We start from the raw sequence: 20,868 nt of genomic DNA on the forward strand, positions 1-20,868 counted from the left end.
GCCAAGCACTATGCTAAGCATTTCATAATTATCTCTTTGGATCCCACAAAAACTCTGAGAACCAGCTGCTGTTATCCCCATTTTACAGAGAAGGAAACTGCTAAGCAGGAGTTAAATGACTCCCCCCAGTCACACAGCTAGGAAATGTCTGAGAAGAGATTTTTGACAGGTTTTTCTGATTCCGAGTCTAGCACCTCTCTTCACTGTGCCAGACCAGAAGGGATTTAGGGGAAATTTAAGCAAAGGAAACACATAAGTTATCAACAATAATTCATTGAAAATAATAGTGATAAAATGAGTATGTTTCTTTATTAAATATTAGTGAATGCAAGAAGTAGCAAAACACAAAAAAAGCAAAAAACATTCACAGCTTGTACCCAAAAGTATAGTAATGAGACTTACCTGCAACCTTGGGCTTCCACATGTTTAAGTCTGTTACTTTTTAGAAGTTTGTTACCCAGAAAAGTAACTTTACGCTTCAGTTTTTTTCTTCTACACCAGAAAATAGCCATCTGGATTTCTTCTGAAAGTTGTGCAAAAGATCGAGCCTCTCGGATCCTCAATACAAGGTTTCTGGTATGAGAGGATCCTACCAGAGGCTGGGCCGAGCCAGTGAGCTTTTGTGCTCTCCTCTCAGAACATACAGATTTGAAGTTGGGGTCCTTTAAGTGTGGAAAAGCAAGAATACTAAGAAAGTGGGTGACAAGCCCCAAGGCAAGGGAAAACAATTTAGACATTATAACAATATATAATGTATTTTAAAAAAAAACTAATACAACATATTTGTATTTCACTAAGTTTTGACTCAGAGCTAGCATGACATAATAGATATGGAGCTGCCCATAAGAAAAACAGCCTAAAAGCTTTAACACTGTATCATACAGGCCAGGAGCTAGCAGAACTCTCCCAACATTCCCCTCCAAACCACTTTAAAATTATGCCTCAAATCAAATTTTGGAGCAGCAAAGCCAACAAAAGGTCAGAGTGAGACACTTTCCCAGCCTAAGACAATTCTGGAGGTCCAGGAGAGCCCAGAACATAGTAGGGGCAGCAGCAACTGAATCACAAAGGTGACTGTGGGTGAGAGCAGTAGCAGCAGCTTCCAGAGCTCTTCGTCCAGGGATATTCTAGGTCACAGTCCGGAATAAAAAGGAATGCTTGGGGGTCAGTTACAAAGGAATAGGGAACCTGGTCACAGTCACAAGGCCAAGAGGAACATTACTACTTGCTGCCATAGGAGAACGGGATCAGGTCACAGGGCCAGGGCCAAGAGGAGTACCAGAGGGAGCAGAAAGCACCAGAGGGCAGACAGGGAACAGTGATCACACTTTTCCCCAGATCACACCAACCTGGAAACACTGAACACTTGAAGACTCCCAGAATTAGATCTAAAAATAGCAGCAAGAAAAAGCCCGAAGTTTGGAATAGAGTCTCCTCACCCCCAGGTGAGCAGAACTCAACTTAAACAAAAGATTCAAAATGAAGAAATGGGCTGGGAAAATGAGCAACAACAATAAAAAGGAATCTGAAACTTAGAAAAAGATAACAATGTGAAAACAGCCACAAGTAAAATCTCAGAGAAAACTGATAATTGAACTTAAAGCCAGCAAGAATTTCTGGAAGAGTTTTAAAGAAAGAGATGAGTGGCAGAAGAAAAAATGGGGGGGGGGGGGAGAAAAAGAGAGTGATGCAAGAAAATAACGAAAAGAGAATTAAGACACAAATGGCGCACAAAAAAAAAGAATGAAAAAAATGACACCTAAAAGCAGAATTGGCCTAATGGAAAAGGGGGTCCATAAAAATTTACTGAAGAACTCCTTAAAAAAACAGAATGGAAATTGAAGTAAATCTAGCTTTCTTCATTTTTTTTTTTTTGCAATATGGCTAACATAAAATGTTTTGCATAATTTCACATATATAATTTATATCATATTGTATGTGTTCTCAGTGGGTGTGGAAGGGTTGGGAAGGAGAGAATCTGGAACACAAAATTTAAAAAGTGCTAAAAATAAATTAAAAAAAAAGAAAAACCACAGTATTTATCTCTATATCTGTTTTAATTTTTAATATTCATTTTTAAAACTGAGTTTCAAAATATCTCCCTCTTCCCTTTCTTTGCCCACCCCTTGAGAAGGCAAGCAATATAACATTAATTGTACATGTGAAGCTATATAAAACATTTCTATATTATATATAACATTTTATTTATATACCAATTTGATTTAAAGTGTTCCTTTCAACTGAATTAACTGATTAAAATATATATTTCTCAAAATATTTAAAGAAAATTCGAATTTTTTTCATAATTTAAAATTTATATTTAAGCAATATTATTAATATATAATTTTAAAAACACACAGACCAAGGTAGTTTTATGCTTCTGTCGTTTGCAAAAGGCCTTCAGGTCAAATCCTGATGAAGTTTCTGTGAAAAAAGAAAAATCACACAGGATGATTTAGGATAGCACAGACCTTTTCAAATAGATACTAACCTCACAAATCTAATTCATTCTCAAAAATCTCTTTCTTGCCAAACTATTAGAGGTGACTATGATAGGAATCATTAGACTATTAATTAAGTGAACTAAAATGTCTAAATGTCCAAGTTCAGAAATTTACCTGTTACCCTAAACAGACAAAAAGATAACTGTGCCTCATTAGGGATACCTGTCGTATACTAAAAGTAACAACACTAACTCCATCTTTAAGAAGAATGTACACTAAAATCTATCCCAGGCAATGCAAATTTATAACCCAGGTCAGACAAAGACAGAAGTAAAAGCAAATAAAAATGAGTTACCTCTGTATGTTTTCCTCTTTTTCACTGCCTTCCCCAAATCCACATCATTTAATTTCAGCTTCATTTGTTTAGCTTTTGGAGGAACTTCTAAGGTCATTTCTTCAATAGGCTTATTTGATGTCTCTTTTGTAAGAAATATTTTGTTAAGCAATTTTGTTACTCCCTTAGCTACCATCTTTTTCTTAATGACATCAAGATAGTTTTCTCCTAAAAATTCTTTAAGATCAGCAGGAAAAGTAAAATTTTTGAAGTAAGGCATTGGTTGAATCCTGGATAACTCCTGCAGCAATCTAAATAAAGGTTTATATAAAGAGACAAGTTTTCTTAAAGCATCTTTATACAGGACCCTGGGGGGAAAAAAGAAAGAAATTCATGAACTATCAGAATACTGTAAACTTATTAAAATAATGCAAGACTATATCATTAAACTATTATATATAGATATATATGTGTGTTTCCATGGCAATTTCTATATAATCTTCAGTGTGCAAAATATCATCCTCTAAAAATTATTATTGCCACTTTGAGTAAGATATAAAAAGAAATTCCTTTTCTTCTCTAATATACTCTATAGCTTCAAAATAACTAGGAAAAAAATGGCTTCTAAAGGGATTTGGGGTGAGCAGAAACACTCTCAAGCATCTAAGAGTTAAAAGGATGTGCTAAACATTCATTACCTATTCAAAAATATGGAAGCTACTGGAGGAAAACGTAAATATACAAGAAATAATGTAGAGAATGGGATAACTTCCATAATAGTCCTCTACAAGCCAAGACCCTATTAGAGGCCATGTTGTTTGAAGTAATCAGGTAACTTTTCTATGGTTGACTTCTGTGCCTCAAATTCAAAGATTTTCTTTTGAGCTATACATTGATAATCAGCTCATTATCATTCAACTATGGCCAAAAGAAAAATCAAATAAAAAAAAAGAAACACAAGCCTTGCCCTGTATTATCATTTTCTGATAAAAAAGAAAATCAACTCATGGGCTATCCTATTTCTCAATAATAAAATCTGCAAGTAATCTGTCCGAGGGAATGGGAAATGAAATTCAAACAATGAAATTAGATATTCAGATATTTCAAAAGAATGTACATACCATAGCCTGCTCACCAATCCTGTAATAACAGTGTTTAAAATGATGAATTCTTCCAAACAAAGATGTTTCACAGACAGGCTAGATGTTAAATTGAATTAAGGTCAAAAGCCAGATAAAAATGATTGTTTATAATTTGCATCAGAGGTGTCAAACTCCCATCTTGATCCTCAAAACTCCCCAGGTTCACCAGAATCAGATGAAAATGCAATTAGGAAATGTTTATTGAAATTAAAAAATACAATACAACAAAGATAATATTAATTTGTGGTTTTCTAAGTCAATAAGTACTGGAAGGGATTCATTTCTGCTTTATATATGTAAGAGAATAATATTGCTAGCTAAGGAAATTTGCCTCACATTATTGTTTAAATTCATTTCATTTTAAAAGTGCTAAAAGTTAATATTGCATTTAATATTCATGCTAATTCTATTATAATACCTGTATCCCACAAATACTGGCAGACTATAAGTAAAGAATAAAAATTTATTTGGCAATAAAATATCAAATAGTTCCCAAGAAAGAGGCAAAAAAAATTGTCTCTTAAATTTTATACTATGTAAAAAAATATAATAAACACTCTGAAACAATCTCCTGCTAAAAAGGAAATATTAAAACCAGTAGAAGGATACCAAAATGTCTTACAGCAACAGTCTAATAAGCGTAGTATTAATTTGCTGGTTCCCAAAATCTTCATTAACACAAACTCCACCACTGGCTGGCTGGGAATGGTGTACTTTTTTGTATTTTCAAATTTATCTTTTCTAGTTGTCAGAAATATAAAGACTGAATTATTAGAAGGAGCTATGTATGTAAGTGTATTTATTAGTCACATACTTCCAGAGTATTGCCACCTAACACTTTTCAAGTGGAGAACTGTTTTAAGATCATTTTAAAACAACTATACTCCAGGTGGCTAGGTGGCGCAGTGGATAGAGCACAGGCCCTGGAGTCAGGAGTACCTGGGTTCAAATCCAGTCTCAGACACTTAATAATTACCTAGCTGTGTGGCCTTGGGCAAGCCACTTAACCCCATTTGCCTTGCAAAAAAAACCCCCTAAAAATAAAAAAAAAAAGAATCCTGCATCTCATAATCATCATAGTGGTCTCTCAATATAGTTACAAATTTCATTATAATACCAGTGCAGTCTTGACCTTAATCAACTACTGAGCACCAATGAAAGGATTTACTACAATAAACAATGCAAGTGACAGAATGTGTACAAGGAGATACTGAATTCTGTGATCTAATTAACTTGTTTATGGATGAGAAAACAAAACTTCTGAACAATTAAATAATTATCCAAGGCCACAAAGCTAGTTAGTACCAAGGCTAAGTTTAGAATTCATTTCATCTAATCCCAATAGAATGCTTTGCTATACAAAGAATTCATTAAGTCTAAACATTCATTAAGTCTTCAGAATTCATTCATTAAGGCTAAGTAACTTAACTATTAGTTAACTTAACTTCCTTTTTTTTTCTCATTCTTAATACAGCAAAACCATAGAATGTCAGAGCTGAACTAAAGCACAAAACTTTAAATCTCTAGTCTGTAAAATCTTGAAATAACCACCCTGGGATACTTACTTGGGGCACAGCTCAGAAAGATCTTGAATGGATCCTTCCAAATTCACACAATTCATTCTCTTGAGACACTGCTCTACCTGAAACAATGAAGATTAGCATTTACAATAGGTAAGTAAGATTGCTAACCTCAAACAAGGCAAAGTTGGCAAATGCCTGCAGATAAAGACACACAGCAAACTGAAGGGAGAATGTATTGTATTTGTTGAAATATAGAAATCAAAGGCAAAGAATAAATTATGTTAGCAAAACAAAAGTGTTTGAAGGAACAATCTGGCAATTTCTCCAACCAAACATTTATCAATTATTTCCTCTGTAGCTTCTGTAAGAATGACATTATATAAACAGTTGCTATGAAGATCATGGAAGTTATGTGAGACTGCCCTCAAATTTGCATTCTGGCTTTTTCTAGAAATGATACAAATTGGGTCAGCTAGGCGGCGCAGTGAATATAGCACCAGCCCTGGAGTCAGGAGTCCCTGAGTTCAAATTTGACCTCAGACACTCAATAATTACCTAGCTGTGTGGCCCTGGGCAAGCCACCATTGCCTTGCAAAAATCTAAAAAAAAAAAAAAAAAACTACAGATTAAAGAACAGGACAGCATATAATCAAGTGCTATATTATTCAGTAAGAAGCAATTAAGTATGACAGCAGGTGAAAGGAGAGATTAGTTCATCTATTAATTCTTTTTTAAATTTTTCAATCTAGGAAATGCAATTTTTCACATTAAAGCACTCTAAATTTGTGAAACAGTGAGTAGACACTAATGCAATGCCTCACAAATGGCATAAAATGTGATAGGGATACTCAGAGATACTGCCACAAAAGAGATGGGACACAAATTGGGCCAAGATGGACAGGGAAGAATTGAAGGTTTTACATCTAGCAATTTCATTTAAAAAAACACAAATGCTTAGGCAATAAGCTAACTCCCAAAAGAGCCAAATCAAATCAATTCCTATTTTTCTCTTTGACTTATTTCATAGCTTCAGAAGAGTCCCCAAGTCTAATCTTTGATCCTTAGCTGTTTATTCTAATGCTCTCTCCCTCAGAAAAGGCGGTTATAAAACTGCATATCCTTTGATCCAGCAATACCACTATATCCCAAATAGATTTAAGAAAAAAAGAAAAAAGGAAAAGTACAAAAATATTTATAGCAAATTTTTGTAGTGTCAAAGAATTGGAAATTGAGAGGATGTCCATCAGTTGGGAGATGGATGAACAAGTTGTAGTATATGTGATAATGATGGAATACTATTATGTTGTTAAGAAATGATGAACCAGGATTCTTTCAGAAAAACCTGGGAAGAATTGAATTGATACAGCATGACATGAGCAGACCTAGGAGTACACTGTACACAGTAACAGCAATACTGGATGATGATAGTAAATAACTTAGTTATTTGCAAACAATACAATGATCCAAAACAATTAAGATAGATGAAAAAACGCTATCTACCTCCTCTAATGGAGTTTGAATACAAATTAAGGCATATTTTTTTTACTTTATTGATGTGCATTTTCTTTTGCAACATGGACAATGTGGAGATGTTTTATATGATTGCACATGTATAATTTATGCTTATCTTCTCAGAGAGGGATCCAGGAAGGAAGAGAATTTGGAGCTCAAAATTTTTTTTTAAAAAACATTTTTTACAAATAATTGAGAAAAAATAAAAATTAAATGTCAAAAGAAATGGCCCTTGAGGCTATCACATCAAATCCTTTTTAAGGAAAAAAAAATCAATAAACAATGGAGGGATCAGTTATGTTCCCTACTTTTCAGTCCTGTGACTGACCATAAAGTCTACCCTTCCTCTTATTCTGTTTCTATCAATGATACCCTAGATGCCTTCATTGCCAATTATTATATAGATTTTATTCAGAAGAGAACATAGGTCTATGGGTCAACAGTTGCTAAAAATATAACAAAGAGATAACATATTTAAAGAAAGCAAACAGAAAGATGCTGGATATCTCTGATAAGTAAATTTGCGAGAACCTCAAAAAGACACTTGTTCCCTTCTGACCTGTTTGAGAGCCAAATACGGCTTGTGGGTATGCATTCTGTTGTGATTACTGTATAGGACAGCATGTAAGACAGTCGTTTCTGTATCCAAAGCTTTTCTCATCAATGACATTCTGACGCTATGGCATTCCTTAATCACAGCTTTAATGTATGTACCTGAAAAGAGAGAAACCAAGCCTTATTTTACAAGAAGGTATACAGTCACCCTGTGCTTTCATCTATGCTCAAAGGCCTCCTTTTCATTCATCTATCACATATTGTTGATTGATATGAAAGTGCCTTCAGGGAGCTTTAAAACTAGATTGGGTATACTGAATGGATGCATATCATATATTTGTAAAATTTATGGGCTTGAATCAAAGGTAGAATTACAATAACAGAATACTTGCTCCATGTTTAGATTATAAGTTCACTGAGGGTACTTTCATATCAATCAACAAACATTTATAAAATGCCAAGTACTGGGAATACAAAAACAAAAAATTTAACATTAAAAGCCTTCAAAGAGTTTATATCTCACAGGGAAAGTCAATCAATCAAACATCTACTAAGTGCCACATATAAAGGATGTAAGTACCAAAGAATGTAAAGACATCTACACCCAATAAGCTTACATTCTAATAATGGAGACAAGTACATATGTAAACATAAACAACATAAAGTTAATATGTATATTTTTTGCTGCTGTTCAGTTGTTTCAGGTGTGACTGACTTCAGGATTTCATTTGGAGTTTTCTTGGCAAAGATACTGGAGCAGTTTGCCTCTTTCTTCCCCAGCTCATTTTACAGACAAGGGGCTGAGGGAAAGTGCTAAGTGACTTGCCAGGATCACAAAGGCCATGGGAGATGACTAGGTAACAGAGATGACAGAGGCAGAATAGAAAAAGGACCCACTGAGCAGGTGGGATAAGAATGCCCAATTAGCAAAGTCAGCTGAGACTCTATTTCCTAATAGTGTGATAGAGGGGTAGCAGTAGTGGTCATGAAATCAGATAATTTCACAGCTCTAATACCTGTGATGTTGATTGAGCAAGTCACTTTATTTCAGTTTCTTCACTGAGGCATGGATTCTAGTTACACTGCTTTAATCAAAGTTATTGTGGAGAAAGTACTTTGTAAACCTTAAAGCTGACCCACTACTTATCCTCTTCCTCTTATTAATGTCTTATGATACTAATTATATTAAAGTTATTGTTACCAATACGTTGAAACTTAATTTTACATAATAAATAATATATAAAATATAATAATAAATATATAATAAATAAAATGAATAAACATATAACAGTCAATTATTTTCAGTCCTATCTGACTGGCAAAGATATAGGAGCAGTTTGCCATCTACTCCAGCTCATTGGACAGATGAGGAAACAGACTAAAACGGTTAAGTGAAATGCCCAGGATCACACAGCTAATGTCTGAGACCGAATTTGAACTCAGGAAGAGGTTCAGCATGCACCCAGATTCATATATGTGTATGGATGTGTGGGTATACATATATATGTATATATATATATATATATATATATATATAATGCAATTATATATTGCATGCACATTAATGTTATATATCATATATGCTTCTATACTTTCATTTTGACAGTTCACGGAGTCACCGGAAATTCTAAAAAAAGGCAACTAGAAGGCCATTGGACAGTGCTGGACTTGGAGTCACAAATATTCACAGACTTAATACTGTGTGGCTCTGCCCATGTCACTTAACCTGACTACTTTTTCTTGGTCTCCTAATCTGAAAGTGGAGGTGATCACTTCACCTACCTCCCAGGGCAGATGTGGGATCAAATAAAATAATATTTACAAACTGCTTTTAAAACTTAACTCAATGCACTAAAGTTATTATTATTATTATTCTTTTGTGCATTAATAATTATGATCATTCATCTGGGGAGTCGGTTTGGGTCCACAAAGGTCCCCCAGGAGTCATCTAATCCAAACCCTTGTGCACATCAGTCAGGATTTGACCCCTGGACTATGACCCCTGCACTGTGACCCCAGGGCAAGGTGTCTTTGTTCAGAGAGGAATCTCGGTTCTCCAGGGGTCAAGGGTGACGACGCGTCATCCTCACGGGACGCAAATGCAGAGGAGGGAGAGGCGGGGAGACGGGCGAGCAGCCCCGCCTCCTCACCCCTTCCGAGGAGAGGATTGGTCCTTCCAGGGATAGGCTCCGCCTCCCCGGTAGGAATCCCGGAAGTGAGGAAAAGGCGTGTAACTCCTCGGAACACGCGACCTCCTTCCTGTTCCCGGGCCCCAAGCGCCCCCAGCCGCAGCGAGATCCGTGTTAATCCTTCTTGTCTGGCGTCCGTCACTTACCTATGACTCCATCTTTGTCCCGTACGACCACGGTGCTCAAGCTTCCCGGGCTCGGGATCTGCAGCCGGTTCCAGGGCTCCCGCTCCAGGCACGGGGCCGCCGAAGCCATCTTGGAAGAGAGAAAGACGGAGGGGGAGGGGCAACGCTAGGACGAGACCAACTCAAGCCAGGGAGGGGGACCAGGAGAGACCAAATTCGAGAATGGGGGGGGTCAGAAGAATGGGAATCCGTTTTTCTTAAGGTCTGATTAGACCACGTGGATCCCCAACTCACCCATCTTCAGTGATCTCTATCCTAAAAACATAAACTCACGTATTTAACTTAAAGCAGAGTGCAGCTTGTTCCCATCAAACAGTGGGAAGAGCCATAGACCTTAAATGAGAAGATCTGAGTTCCAGTCTCCTTCATGATGACCTGTTGTTGTGCATGGAGCGGGTTTGTGGTGTTGTGTTGGATTGTGCTAAGCTAGCTCAGGCAAGAGTCCCAAGGAGGGTGCCAGCCCTGGCAGCAGACTCCACTGGTGGCAGTGAGCCTGGCAGTTGTACTGGGTGACCCCAGCAAGCCAGTCTCAGGCCTTAACTTGGTCCTCTGTGAAATGGGGGCAATGAAAGCCCCTCCCAAGGAGGCTGGGTTGTGCAGTGGAGGGAAGACCCAAGTTCAAGTCCACCTGACTTGCTAGCTGTGTGAGTCACTTAGGCCTGTCTGCCTCAGTTTCTTCATTAGTCGAATGACCTGGAGCAGGAAAGAGCACACCGCTCCAATATCTCTGGCAAGAGAACCCCTACTGAGGCCACAAAGACTAGGACAGGGCAGCAACTATAGTTCTTACCTTCCTCAGGGGTTGTCAGGATCCAGAAGAGTTGGCCTAAATCTTGGGATTCGCTGGCTGGACACCTTTCTTAAATCCCAAATCACTCCGGCTCTCCTTGATTGGCCAACAATAGGTCCCAGCCCATTGTTTGGGTATAAACATTCATTTGTTTTCACCGAGGGTCTTCAACCCTCCAGGATAGATAATTTTTTTAAAACTAGGCAAAGGAAACCATTCTCTGCCTCATTTCTTGCCCAAGCTTTACCTTGCCTTAGTCAAAGTGAAATCTGTTAAAGATCTTAATTTTAAAAGGTCAAGGTGTCCCACTGCACCCAGATCATCTGCAGTTCTCCTGAACTCTTGTCTTACTGCTAGACTCAGATGGCTCTGGAGCAGAAAGTGAGGCTGGTGACTTTGCCCAACACTCCCTTCCCACCACACACACTTAAATCCAACGAACTTGCTTGTCATGACATCAGTCTCATGGCCCTCTGTGGATAGTAGGAGGAGGAGCTGCCCCACTAGGGATCCAACTGACACTGGCCAGTTGGACAACACAGCTTCTGTCTTTATTTTCCTACCCTGCCCTTCCCCAAAAGGAATGTAAATTTTGACCAGTGAAACCTCAAAAGATTTATATAAGATACATAGGACAAAACAACAAGGTGTTTTATTGCACTTTAAAGCACAATAGAAATGCTACGTGCTATTCTCTCCATCTTCCTGACTTTGTTTTGGTCTTCCCCTAAACCTAGAAGACGTTTCCTCTTAAATCACCCACATGAAGTCCCTCTCTTAATAGTTTTGAGACATAACCCTTTTCTGCAAACAGTTATTATTCCCTTGCTGGAGGGAAGCTTCTTAAGATCAGAGGCCATATCTCAGGTCAACTGTCTATCTTCTTCAGCATTAAACATCAGGTTCTGGATATTTCATAAATGTTTAATAAAAGTAGTTTTAAAATAGTTAAGGCAGAGGTGAAGATCCATGGGAAAGGAAAGATCAAGATAGATTTGATTCAGGAGGAGTCAACAGATGAATGGATAAGGAAAGAGGAGTAAGTCATGGAATGTGATTTTGAAGCTGAATGAGAGAAAGAGAGAATCAACAAGGAAAGGGAGAAGGAAAGCCTGAACTGGGTCATGGGGGAAGGCAGGAAGAGTTCTGGCCACGCCAGATGTTGGCTGGTAGAGGAACTGGGCTCTTCAAAGGTTGGGACTGGAGCTTGGGGGAGATGGGAAAGAGTGTGAAGAAAGGAGCACAGGACCAAGGACAAACTTGGTCCCATATTCAGAGGTCTGGAAGGTAGACAGGAGTTCTTCACCTTATATGTGCCATAGACCATCAGTCTAGAAAAGCATAGGAATCTTTTTTCAGAATAATTTTTTTTAAATTATATGGAAGAGACAGCTAGGCGGCACAATGAATAGAGCACAGGCCTTGGAGTCAGGAGTACCTGGGTTGAAATCCAACCTCAGACACTTAATAATTACCTAGCCGTGTGGCCTTGGGCAAGTCACTTAACCCCATTGCCTTGAAAAATCTAAAAAATATAAAAATTTTAAAAAAATTATATAGAAATATAAACTGGGGCTTAGTCTTTTGCATAAGACTCCTCTTTGGTGAAGAATGTTTGCTTGGTGATCTTTGTCTGCCTGAGGGGTGGAATTAGTGAGAGCTTCATCAAAGAAGGAGGTTTTTGACTGCCTTTAGGAGAGACCCCATCCAAACCAAGGGAAATTCCCTAAAGTCTCTAAAATGGTAAATTGGGCTTAGGAACTTGTCTAAGGCACTTGCACTTCCAAATCTCTTCTTCCAGTCTTAATTTAGAGGCAGTCAATGATATAGTGATAGAGCATAGGATCCAGAGTCAGAATAGACCTGAGTTCAAATCTTGCCTAGAAGCTAAGTGAGCCATTTTTCTTGTTTCCTTTAATTTCCCTTAACTGTAAAATGAGGGTAATAGCACCAACCTCACAGAGTTTTTGAGAAGATCAAATGAGTATTTGTAAAAATTTCAAGTTATAAGCATAGTATCTGGTCACAGAGAAAGTACTACATAAATATTTCCACCTTCCCAGAGTACTAATAAGATCTTATTCTTTTTCCTTTCCTTCCCAGTTTTCTCTAGTGGTTTATCCCTAAAGAGAACCTGGAACTAAATGTGTCTTTCTTGAAACCAGAAGAGAGATGTCTCTTCTCTTAAGTTCTGATCAATTCTTCCTTCACAGGAAGAAAGAAATTTCAAATATAAGGAATGGCCTATATTACAGTTTGCCTGGAATATGTAAAAGGAAGTAAAATGAGTTAAAACTGGAAAGAGCATGGAACTAGATTGTAGAAGGACTTTTTTTTAACAGATTGAGAAATTTATATTCTCTCCTAAAGGCAATAGAAAAATAAAAGACTTTTAAGCAAGAAAGTCAAAAAAATAGATATCCTACAAGAAGATTTTGGCAGCTCGGTGAGCGAAGCTGAATTTGAGATCAATTCCCAAGGCTATGACAGTAGTCCAGGGGCAGGAGGTAATGAAGGCCTGAACTAAGATGCTGACCATGTAAGTGGAGATGGAGGGAGTAAGATGGATACAAGAAGTGTTATGGATGTAGAAACAGTAAGACTTGACAATTATATATATATTTGTTCATTCATTTCAGATTTTGTAACCTCATATAGGGTTTTCCTAGTAAAGCCTAGAATGGTTTGCTGTTCCCTTCTCCAGTTCCTTTGACAGATGAGGAAATTCAAACAAACAGGGTTAAGTGACTTGCCTATGGTCCCACAGCTTATAAGTGTCTGAGTCACATTTGCACTCAGGAAGATGAATCTTCCTGACTCCAGGCCTAGCACACTGTCCATGTTCCACCTAGCTGCCCAACTATAGATGCAACAATCTTTAAGTAAAACTTGGGACTTTTTCCCTTGGTTAATTGAGTGAAATTGGATCTTTAATTTCATTTTCCCACATAAAAATAAATATCTAACTCAGAAATACATCTTGCCACATCATTTTGCATAAATGATGGTAGTCATGGGATGATTCTAACAATCTCTCTCAAATGACAGGTTCTTTTTTTTAAAAAGAAGGAAATACACCCTCAGAGGAGGCGTAAGGCTCATGGTACAAGATAACAAACTAGCTCACTAATTTGTTGTTGACTGTCTACAGCATCCTTAGGCACAGGCTGGGAATATATCATCTGACTAAAAGAGTTTCTTCTCTGAGAAGACCTGATGAAATGACCTGGAGATGTTGATACCTATGATAAGTGCTGCTCAATATCTTAATGCTAGGGCCAGAAAGGACATTAGCTATCCTTGGCCCCATGCCCTTCAACTTACAGGAAAGGGAAGCCAACTGAAGATGACAATGCCCAATCTATCTAACAAGAGACAGCCAGAACAAAAATCCAAATCTTGACTCCTCCTCCACCCGGGAGGGCTCTTTCTATAAGAGCAGTCTGTTTCTTTGGTGAGAGTGCTCTTTTGCTTGGGAAAGAAGTTCTTCCAGTAATTCCTTGGAATGAATCCTATTATCCATTCAAATTTGTTTTTTCAGATCCATTGCTTTTGTTCTAGATAAAATTTCACAAAAGCAGGAACTACGTATATTATTTCAGCTTTTTGCTTGTGATAGAGCTAGGCTGTCCAACCTTAGGTTATCCTAGGGCCATATTAAAATAAATAATTATTCGAGGGCCACACCTGGAATAAAAGAGTCCAGGGCTAAGGTTCTTAGATATAAAAAGTTGCCTCCTAACTTCTTAAAAAGTGGGAGAGCGTGGGAGGGCGCAAAGTGTGAAAACAAACACAAAACAGAGACAACACAACAGTATAAAGACAGGTAGTACTGACTAGTCTGCATCCTATAGACAGAATTCATCCTACCCCACAAATCAGTGAAAATTCCCTTCATAATACTGCTTAAAAGAAAACCTTCACAAGACTATTTATTTGTGATGTAATTTAAAAATACAATTCACATTCCATACAAATTATTGTTTTATTTTTTCCCTCGTGAAAATTAAAACTCACAGGCGGGCTGCATGGTTTGAACAGCCCTGTGGTAGAGGATCAACGGTGGAGTCAAGAAGGTCTGGGGTCAAGGTTTGCCACTGATACATACATACTACATAGGAAAAGTCACTTCAACTCAGTGTTATGGACAACTTTCTAAGATTATAAATTATGGAAAGTACCCATATATTTCAGGCAGCTCCCATAGTAAGAGCTCTCCACATCAGTGAAATCACAGGTCTAGACCAACTTTTTCCCTCAAATCTTCCTATAATCTAGCAGTTTCAAAAAGAATTATATGTAGTAGTTACTTAACACATGTTTGTTGAATTGATATTCAAATTATTATTTTCATCAGTACTGAGAATTTAGATCTTCTCTAATACAGCAAGAATGATGATAACCTGACACTTTAAATTTTAAAAATAACTTTTTGTTGATGTTTACAACAGCCCTTTGTGGTGAATTATACCCTTCATACAGTCAAGGAAACAAGCGTAAATGTATGTGACTTGCCTACAGTCATATAGTGTCAAGTGTCAGAGGTATGATTTGGAACTAGGTCTTCCTGAATCTATGTTCATGAGACTTTGAAAAAAAATGCCACAATATCAAATCTAATTCCAAAATTTGAATGTTTCAGCTGAAGTCTTCTCTTGATATTTAATAATGACCCAGAGGTTCCCTACCAGGTTCTTGAAAGCTATGCTAGTGGACTGGATCTACCAATTTTGAAAAACATCAAGCACCATATCCAAGTTTAGAGAGACTTGAACCAGAATTCTGGCTACCATGTGATAAACATTTTTGATCATTGTAACTCATGAAGACCTTCAGTTCAATCATGGAAGGGTTCCAATCAGTACTATCAGAATAATGTTCACACGTTTGAAATCAGAGACTCTTGAAATATTCAACTGAATTATATAAAGTAAAAAATACTTTGGGAATGTTTATGATATCTAGCTTTAAGTCTATGGATAAGTAAAAATACCATATGAGACCAGACTAGTGGTTTATATATATATATCTAACACAGTATTCTATTTCTGGCAATGGGACCAGGGATTTTCTGAGAGAAAACACCATACAATTATCATAATAAACTTAAAAAGAACAATTTGCTTTTCAAGGAAATTCCTTATTATGAAATGGGAGGAGTAGGAAAAAATAGAGAGGATGAGCAATAATAATTGAACAACCTGGAATCTTCCCTTCTTTGGAGGGGACCTTTAGAAGAGGAAGGCAAAGATGAATTTTTTCTGACTCAATATAAAAACCTAAATGTATAAACTTATTTCAAAACTGACTTTTCTAATTTTTAAAAAAATAATAAATAATATATCTCTCTGTTAACACAAAAGACAAGCTTGGAAAGGCTGTCATTGGTTATAACCAGGGAGAGAGCTAATATGTTAATTTCTCATAACACTCTTTGGCATCTTAAAATCCTTCTTGCTTCTAAAAATTATCCTAGCATCAGGTCTTAATAAGAATGTATACTTCTGTCTAGAATGTGTGTATGTATGTATGTTTTTAAGTTAATTTCACTTTATTTCATTGTTGACCATGACTAAAACTTTTATCACGTCTGGCTAAAACTTGATGGAAAGACAGACAAAAATGGAATGAAATAAGATGAAACTGGACAAGTTGTGGTCTCACTCCATGGAGGACCTACTTCAATGGAATCAGAGAACCAACCTAGCATACTTTAGCATGACCTTTGGTAACTTGTGAAAATTACTAAGGTAAGGGGACAGCCACTCACCTACTTTGAAGGACTCAGAAAAAAAGGACTCAGTTTTGAAAGCTTGGAGTAAGAATTGTTTCTCATTTTGATTAATCTGTATTTATGTGTCTCTTTCCATTTGCAAGCACAGAAGAAATGCAGTCATTTGTGAATTATTCCCTACCTTGATTTTTTGAGAAATGTTTGAAAAAAGTCTATCTTGTAATCATCTCAGGAAGAATGGAAAAACATTTGTACAAAGGTGCATTTCTAACAGTACAGAAATGACAGTAACAATGTATTTAAAGAAAGTGTTATGTCTTCAGTTTCCAGAAGAAAAAAATGGAGGAGGGTAATGAGAAAAAATGCAAGTTTGGGGGCAAGAGAACTAGTTTTAAAATCTCAGTTTCTCCCATTGACTTCCTTTGTGAACTCTTACTGGATCTCAATTTCTTTGTCTGTAAAAAATAAAAGGGGGGGGGTGTACTATGTGATTTTTAAATTTTTCTTGCAGCTTCAATTTCATTAGTTCTTCAAAGTATCTAACAGATGCAATACAAACTCTATGAATTGTTTTCTCCCATTCATGCACATGTTTACTATCTACTGATAGTTTTCATATATATGGTATATTAAAGTTTGCAAAGCATTTTATGGATATTATATCATTTGATCCCCAACCCCCTGAGAAATTGGTGCTTTACTTATCTCTATTTTACAGATGAAGAAAGTAGGGCAGACAAAAGTTAAGAGACTTGACCAGGGTCACACTACTTATAAGTGTCTGGAATTGGTTTTGAACTCAGATCTTCCTGAACCAGGTCTATCTACTCTATCCACTGAGCCACCTAGCCTAGAGTACCAAAAAAGGGGAAGTCCCATAGAGAAACTGTAAATGATCCATTTTCATCATAGTTAACTCCCTTTTAAGATCTAATTCTATTGTATGATAATATCATAGAATCTCTGAGTTGAAAGGAACCTTGAGCTAGACTTCCAACTAAAGCATGAATATAGAGCAAGGTTCATAAATTGGGGTCCATCAACCCCCTAGGACTCCATGGATAGATTTCAGCCTATGCGTTTGGATGAGAAAAAAAATTACATCTTTATTTTTATTAGCTTCAAACTGAAAGTTATCATTTCCTTCAGTTATTTCAAAGCATTCTAAAAAGGGGTCCATTGGCTTCAAAGAAATGCCAACGGAATCCAATGACAAAAAATAATTAAGAATCCAAAACGAGGGGGGTAGCTAGGTGGTGCAGTGGATAAATCACTAGTCTGGAGTCCGGAGGTCCTGAGTTCAAATCCAGTTTCCTATACTTACTGTGTAACCCTGAGCAAGTCACCTAGCCCCATTTGTATTGGGGGTGGGAGAAGAATCCTTAACTAGTAATAACTCAAACAAATCTTCATTTTGATCATTGTCTTCTCTACCCTGTCCTCAGTAAAGTCATTACTGGGAAATCTCATCTCCTTGAAAGATCCAATCAACCTTATTACTCAAGTCTTATCAGTACCCTCTCATTGGAAGCTGGAGTTATAAATTCCTCCATTTAAGGAGAGGAAGAAGGCTGACATCTTAGACATATCATTCCCATCAATCTGCACTCAGCTTTTGTTTTTTGTTTTGTTTTTTGCTTTATAATCTAAATTTTATTTTTTTCTCAATTATACTTAAGTTGCCTTATTTAACACTTCAAGTCTAACAACAATCCATAAAACAATAAATCAAGCCCTGATTTGTACACTCATTTCTGAGGTGTAAATGCTCACCTGAAAATTTAACAATGCCTTCTCCATCAATAGGTTAGAGCTGACTCTAGAACACTCTGAATGAGAAGCACCTCCCCAGATAAGAATGGAAAGGACAAGATTGCAGAAGGCAGACAGCACCAGATTTGAGCCATGAATTTATTTCCTTCCAGGTTCATCATACCCCACAAACATCTTCATCCTCATAGATTCCATCAGCCCTGGAAGTCCCAGCTGGAAGTATAGAGCATACCTCCAAGTGCAGAAGGTAAAGGGCTCTTCCCAAAACCTCCATTTAAGAAAGGGATTTATTTATTCCTACCAGGCTGCAGTCCTCATTAAATATCTGTCCCTCTTCAATTTCCTTTTATGTGTTACCTTACCCATTAGAATGTAGGCTCTTTGAGGACCAGGACTGTTTTTCTTTTTGTTTATATTTGTATATCCCAAATACCCAATGCCTGATATTTATTAATACTTAATAAAAAGCTTAATGTCTGATGAATGAGTTGATTTCCTAAGGCTAATTTGCTTCTTGAGCTAAGCAACATTTTCTTTCCTTAAATGAAAAGAAAAAAAGAGTCAATAAAAGAAAGGACAATCATACCAAGATATGTTCTATAAATTCTATTGGGACAAAAAAAAAGAACACAAAAACCTTTTTAGGTACAATAGTATAGAAATGATCTTTCCAAATGAGATGGTAAACGATGAAGCAATGTAGTATAATAGGAAGAGCACTGAATTTTAACTTGTAAGATCTAGTTTCAAATCTAGAATCTATTGCTTATTCAATTTCAGGCAAGTCACTTTAGTTCTCCTGAATCTCCATTTAGATAGAGCACTGGCTCCTGGAGTCAGGAGGACCTGAGTTCAAATTCAGCCTCAGACCTTGGACAAGTCACTTAACTCCATTGCCCCACAAATTCTCCTGTATGGTTAATGTATAAGATATAAGATTTTCCATGGTAAGGCCTTATAATTAGAATTACTGGCACTCAATTTACCCCAATGTATGGGGAGGGGAGATGAGCAGGATTGATCTTATGCACATATTTAAAACAGCTTGAGTGTTTAAAAGACCACTGAATGTCCTTGACTGGTCCTAGCCACTCTCAAGGCTGTACTTGATTAACATTGCCTAGCTCTTCAGGAACTAGCCATTCCTGAAAGTAAACACCATAATTCTTAGGGTTCAGGGAGGAGTGGCTCCCTCCTCAGACAATCTGGAAAATTTGATTTTACTCCACAAAAAATTGGCAAGAAGCTTTCTTTGTTCTCAAGCTATATAAAATCTAGTTAGACCTTAGCCTAATTGATCTCATCCATGGAGAGGAAGCTCTGCCTGGGACCTTCCTGATTGGGACTCTGGAGACTGTACCCCAGGACTCCCCAGCCACTGTTGATTCAGATATTGAAGCTCCCCTAAATCAGTGATGTTTTCTCTTAATATTTATGTTTTTGTAGACTTTGCTCTTCTTTTCATTATATTAGGACTTATTGATTACTTTTGCTGTAAAACTGATTTATTTCTACCTGGTTTATAATCACTTTATTAAATATACTTTTTAGTTTTGTTGGTGTGAACATGTCATTTTGTAGGAGCAAATCTAAACCAAAACTCCTTAATCAAACACCCCCCCAAAATAAGAAATGAGCATACAAATTGTCTTTACTTAAGAAAGTGATAGAGAAAAATGTTAATAATGCAGATTATATGTAAAAGTGAATCCTGAGCACATTTTTCCTATATTAGATCAGTTGCTGAACATTTACTTGTTCAACCTTAGACATAATTGTCTTGTCACCTTGTTGTTCCATCATTGGTTCTCTTCTTGCATTTGCTCATAAGTGAGTATGCATCCATTGTATTTCAACTTCCCAATGGAATCATAGCTACCCTCCCTTCTTGTTGTAACTGGGATGTGTCTCTGGTCCCTCTATAGAGATGCAAACCTTTCCCTTAATCTCTATTCATTACCACATTAGCCATAATAGACAAGGATTTAGTGGTGAATTTTCTTTTATATAAAAGGGAATAAAATGGTAGTAATGAACTCATTACTCATGCAACCAATTGCAGATCAGAATCAGTTCCTAAGTGTTCCCTATCACAGGAATAGAGGAGAGATAAAACTTCCATGAGTTTGACATGAGTAGCAGTTAGTTGCTCCCTTGACTGGAAAGGTGACAGAGATGGGGAAATGTCTTCACAAATTTGCTTGTAATTCTCTTTCCATCACTTAGTCCTTAGCATTTTCTTTGACCTTTCTTAGTTCTGCAGCATAAGATGGAGCAAGAACTATCTTCTTTCTTTCTCCCAGAATTCTCCAACACATTCAGTTCCAAATAATTTAGTATGTCACCAATTTGTTTCTCAGGTTTCTCAAATCCATTAACAGAACAATCCAATTTAGGAGCTCAAGAACACAGGGATATGTGGTGGAGGAAAGGGCAATGTATACTTCAGAGATACCAAATTATTTCCTGAAGTTTATCAGGGGAAGGAGTCATATTTTGCTACGAATGCCTCTGCCTCCCCTTAGACCACCCCCCCCCACACACACACACACACCTTTACTATCTCAGAATATTTAAACTTTCCCTAGGGCTGGGATGTGAGAATTGGGAGAGGTGAATTTGGAACCAGAGTGTTCTTGAAAAATCTGAGCTATTTTCCTCCTTGCTTAGCTGTTGGTACTGAGGGA

At 37.0% G+C, this 20,868-nt stretch overlaps 1 protein-coding gene across 2 annotated transcripts in view; it reads right to left on the bottom strand.

Annotated features, from left to right (window-relative positions):
- The window catches only part of RMP64 (ribonuclease MRP subunit p64), a 16,668-nt gene extending 6,684 nt beyond the window's left edge, over positions 1 to 9,984 (bottom strand). Inside the window, exons 1-8 of one of the 2 annotated variants that reach the window (XM_074214518.1) lie at positions 9,846 to 9,984; positions 7,515 to 7,669; positions 5,486 to 5,562; positions 4,530 to 4,661; positions 3,900 to 3,977; positions 2,800 to 3,146; positions 2,363 to 2,424; positions 403 to 662 (exon numbers count right to left, since the gene is read on the bottom strand). In XM_074214518.1, coding sequence (XP_074070619.1) covers positions 403 to 662; positions 2,363 to 2,424; positions 2,800 to 3,146; positions 3,900 to 3,977; positions 4,530 to 4,661; positions 5,486 to 5,562; positions 7,515 to 7,669; positions 9,846 to 9,954 — 1,220 coding nt within the window. In that variant the 5' untranslated portion in view covers positions 9,955 to 9,984. The remainder of the gene's footprint in view (positions 1 to 402; positions 663 to 2,362; positions 2,425 to 2,799; positions 3,147 to 3,899; positions 3,978 to 4,529; positions 4,662 to 5,485; positions 5,563 to 7,514; positions 7,670 to 9,845) is intronic. The other variant, XM_074214519.1, reaches the window with a different exon arrangement.
- Positions 9,985 to 20,868: the final 10,884 nt, after the last annotated feature.

The sequence above is a fragment of the Macrotis lagotis genome, chromosome 1, assembly GCF_037893015.1.
Source record: "Macrotis lagotis isolate mMagLag1 chromosome 1, bilby.v1.9.chrom.fasta, whole genome shotgun sequence".
Classification (NCBI taxonomy): Eukaryota; Metazoa; Chordata; class Mammalia; order Peramelemorphia; family Peramelidae; genus Macrotis; species Macrotis lagotis.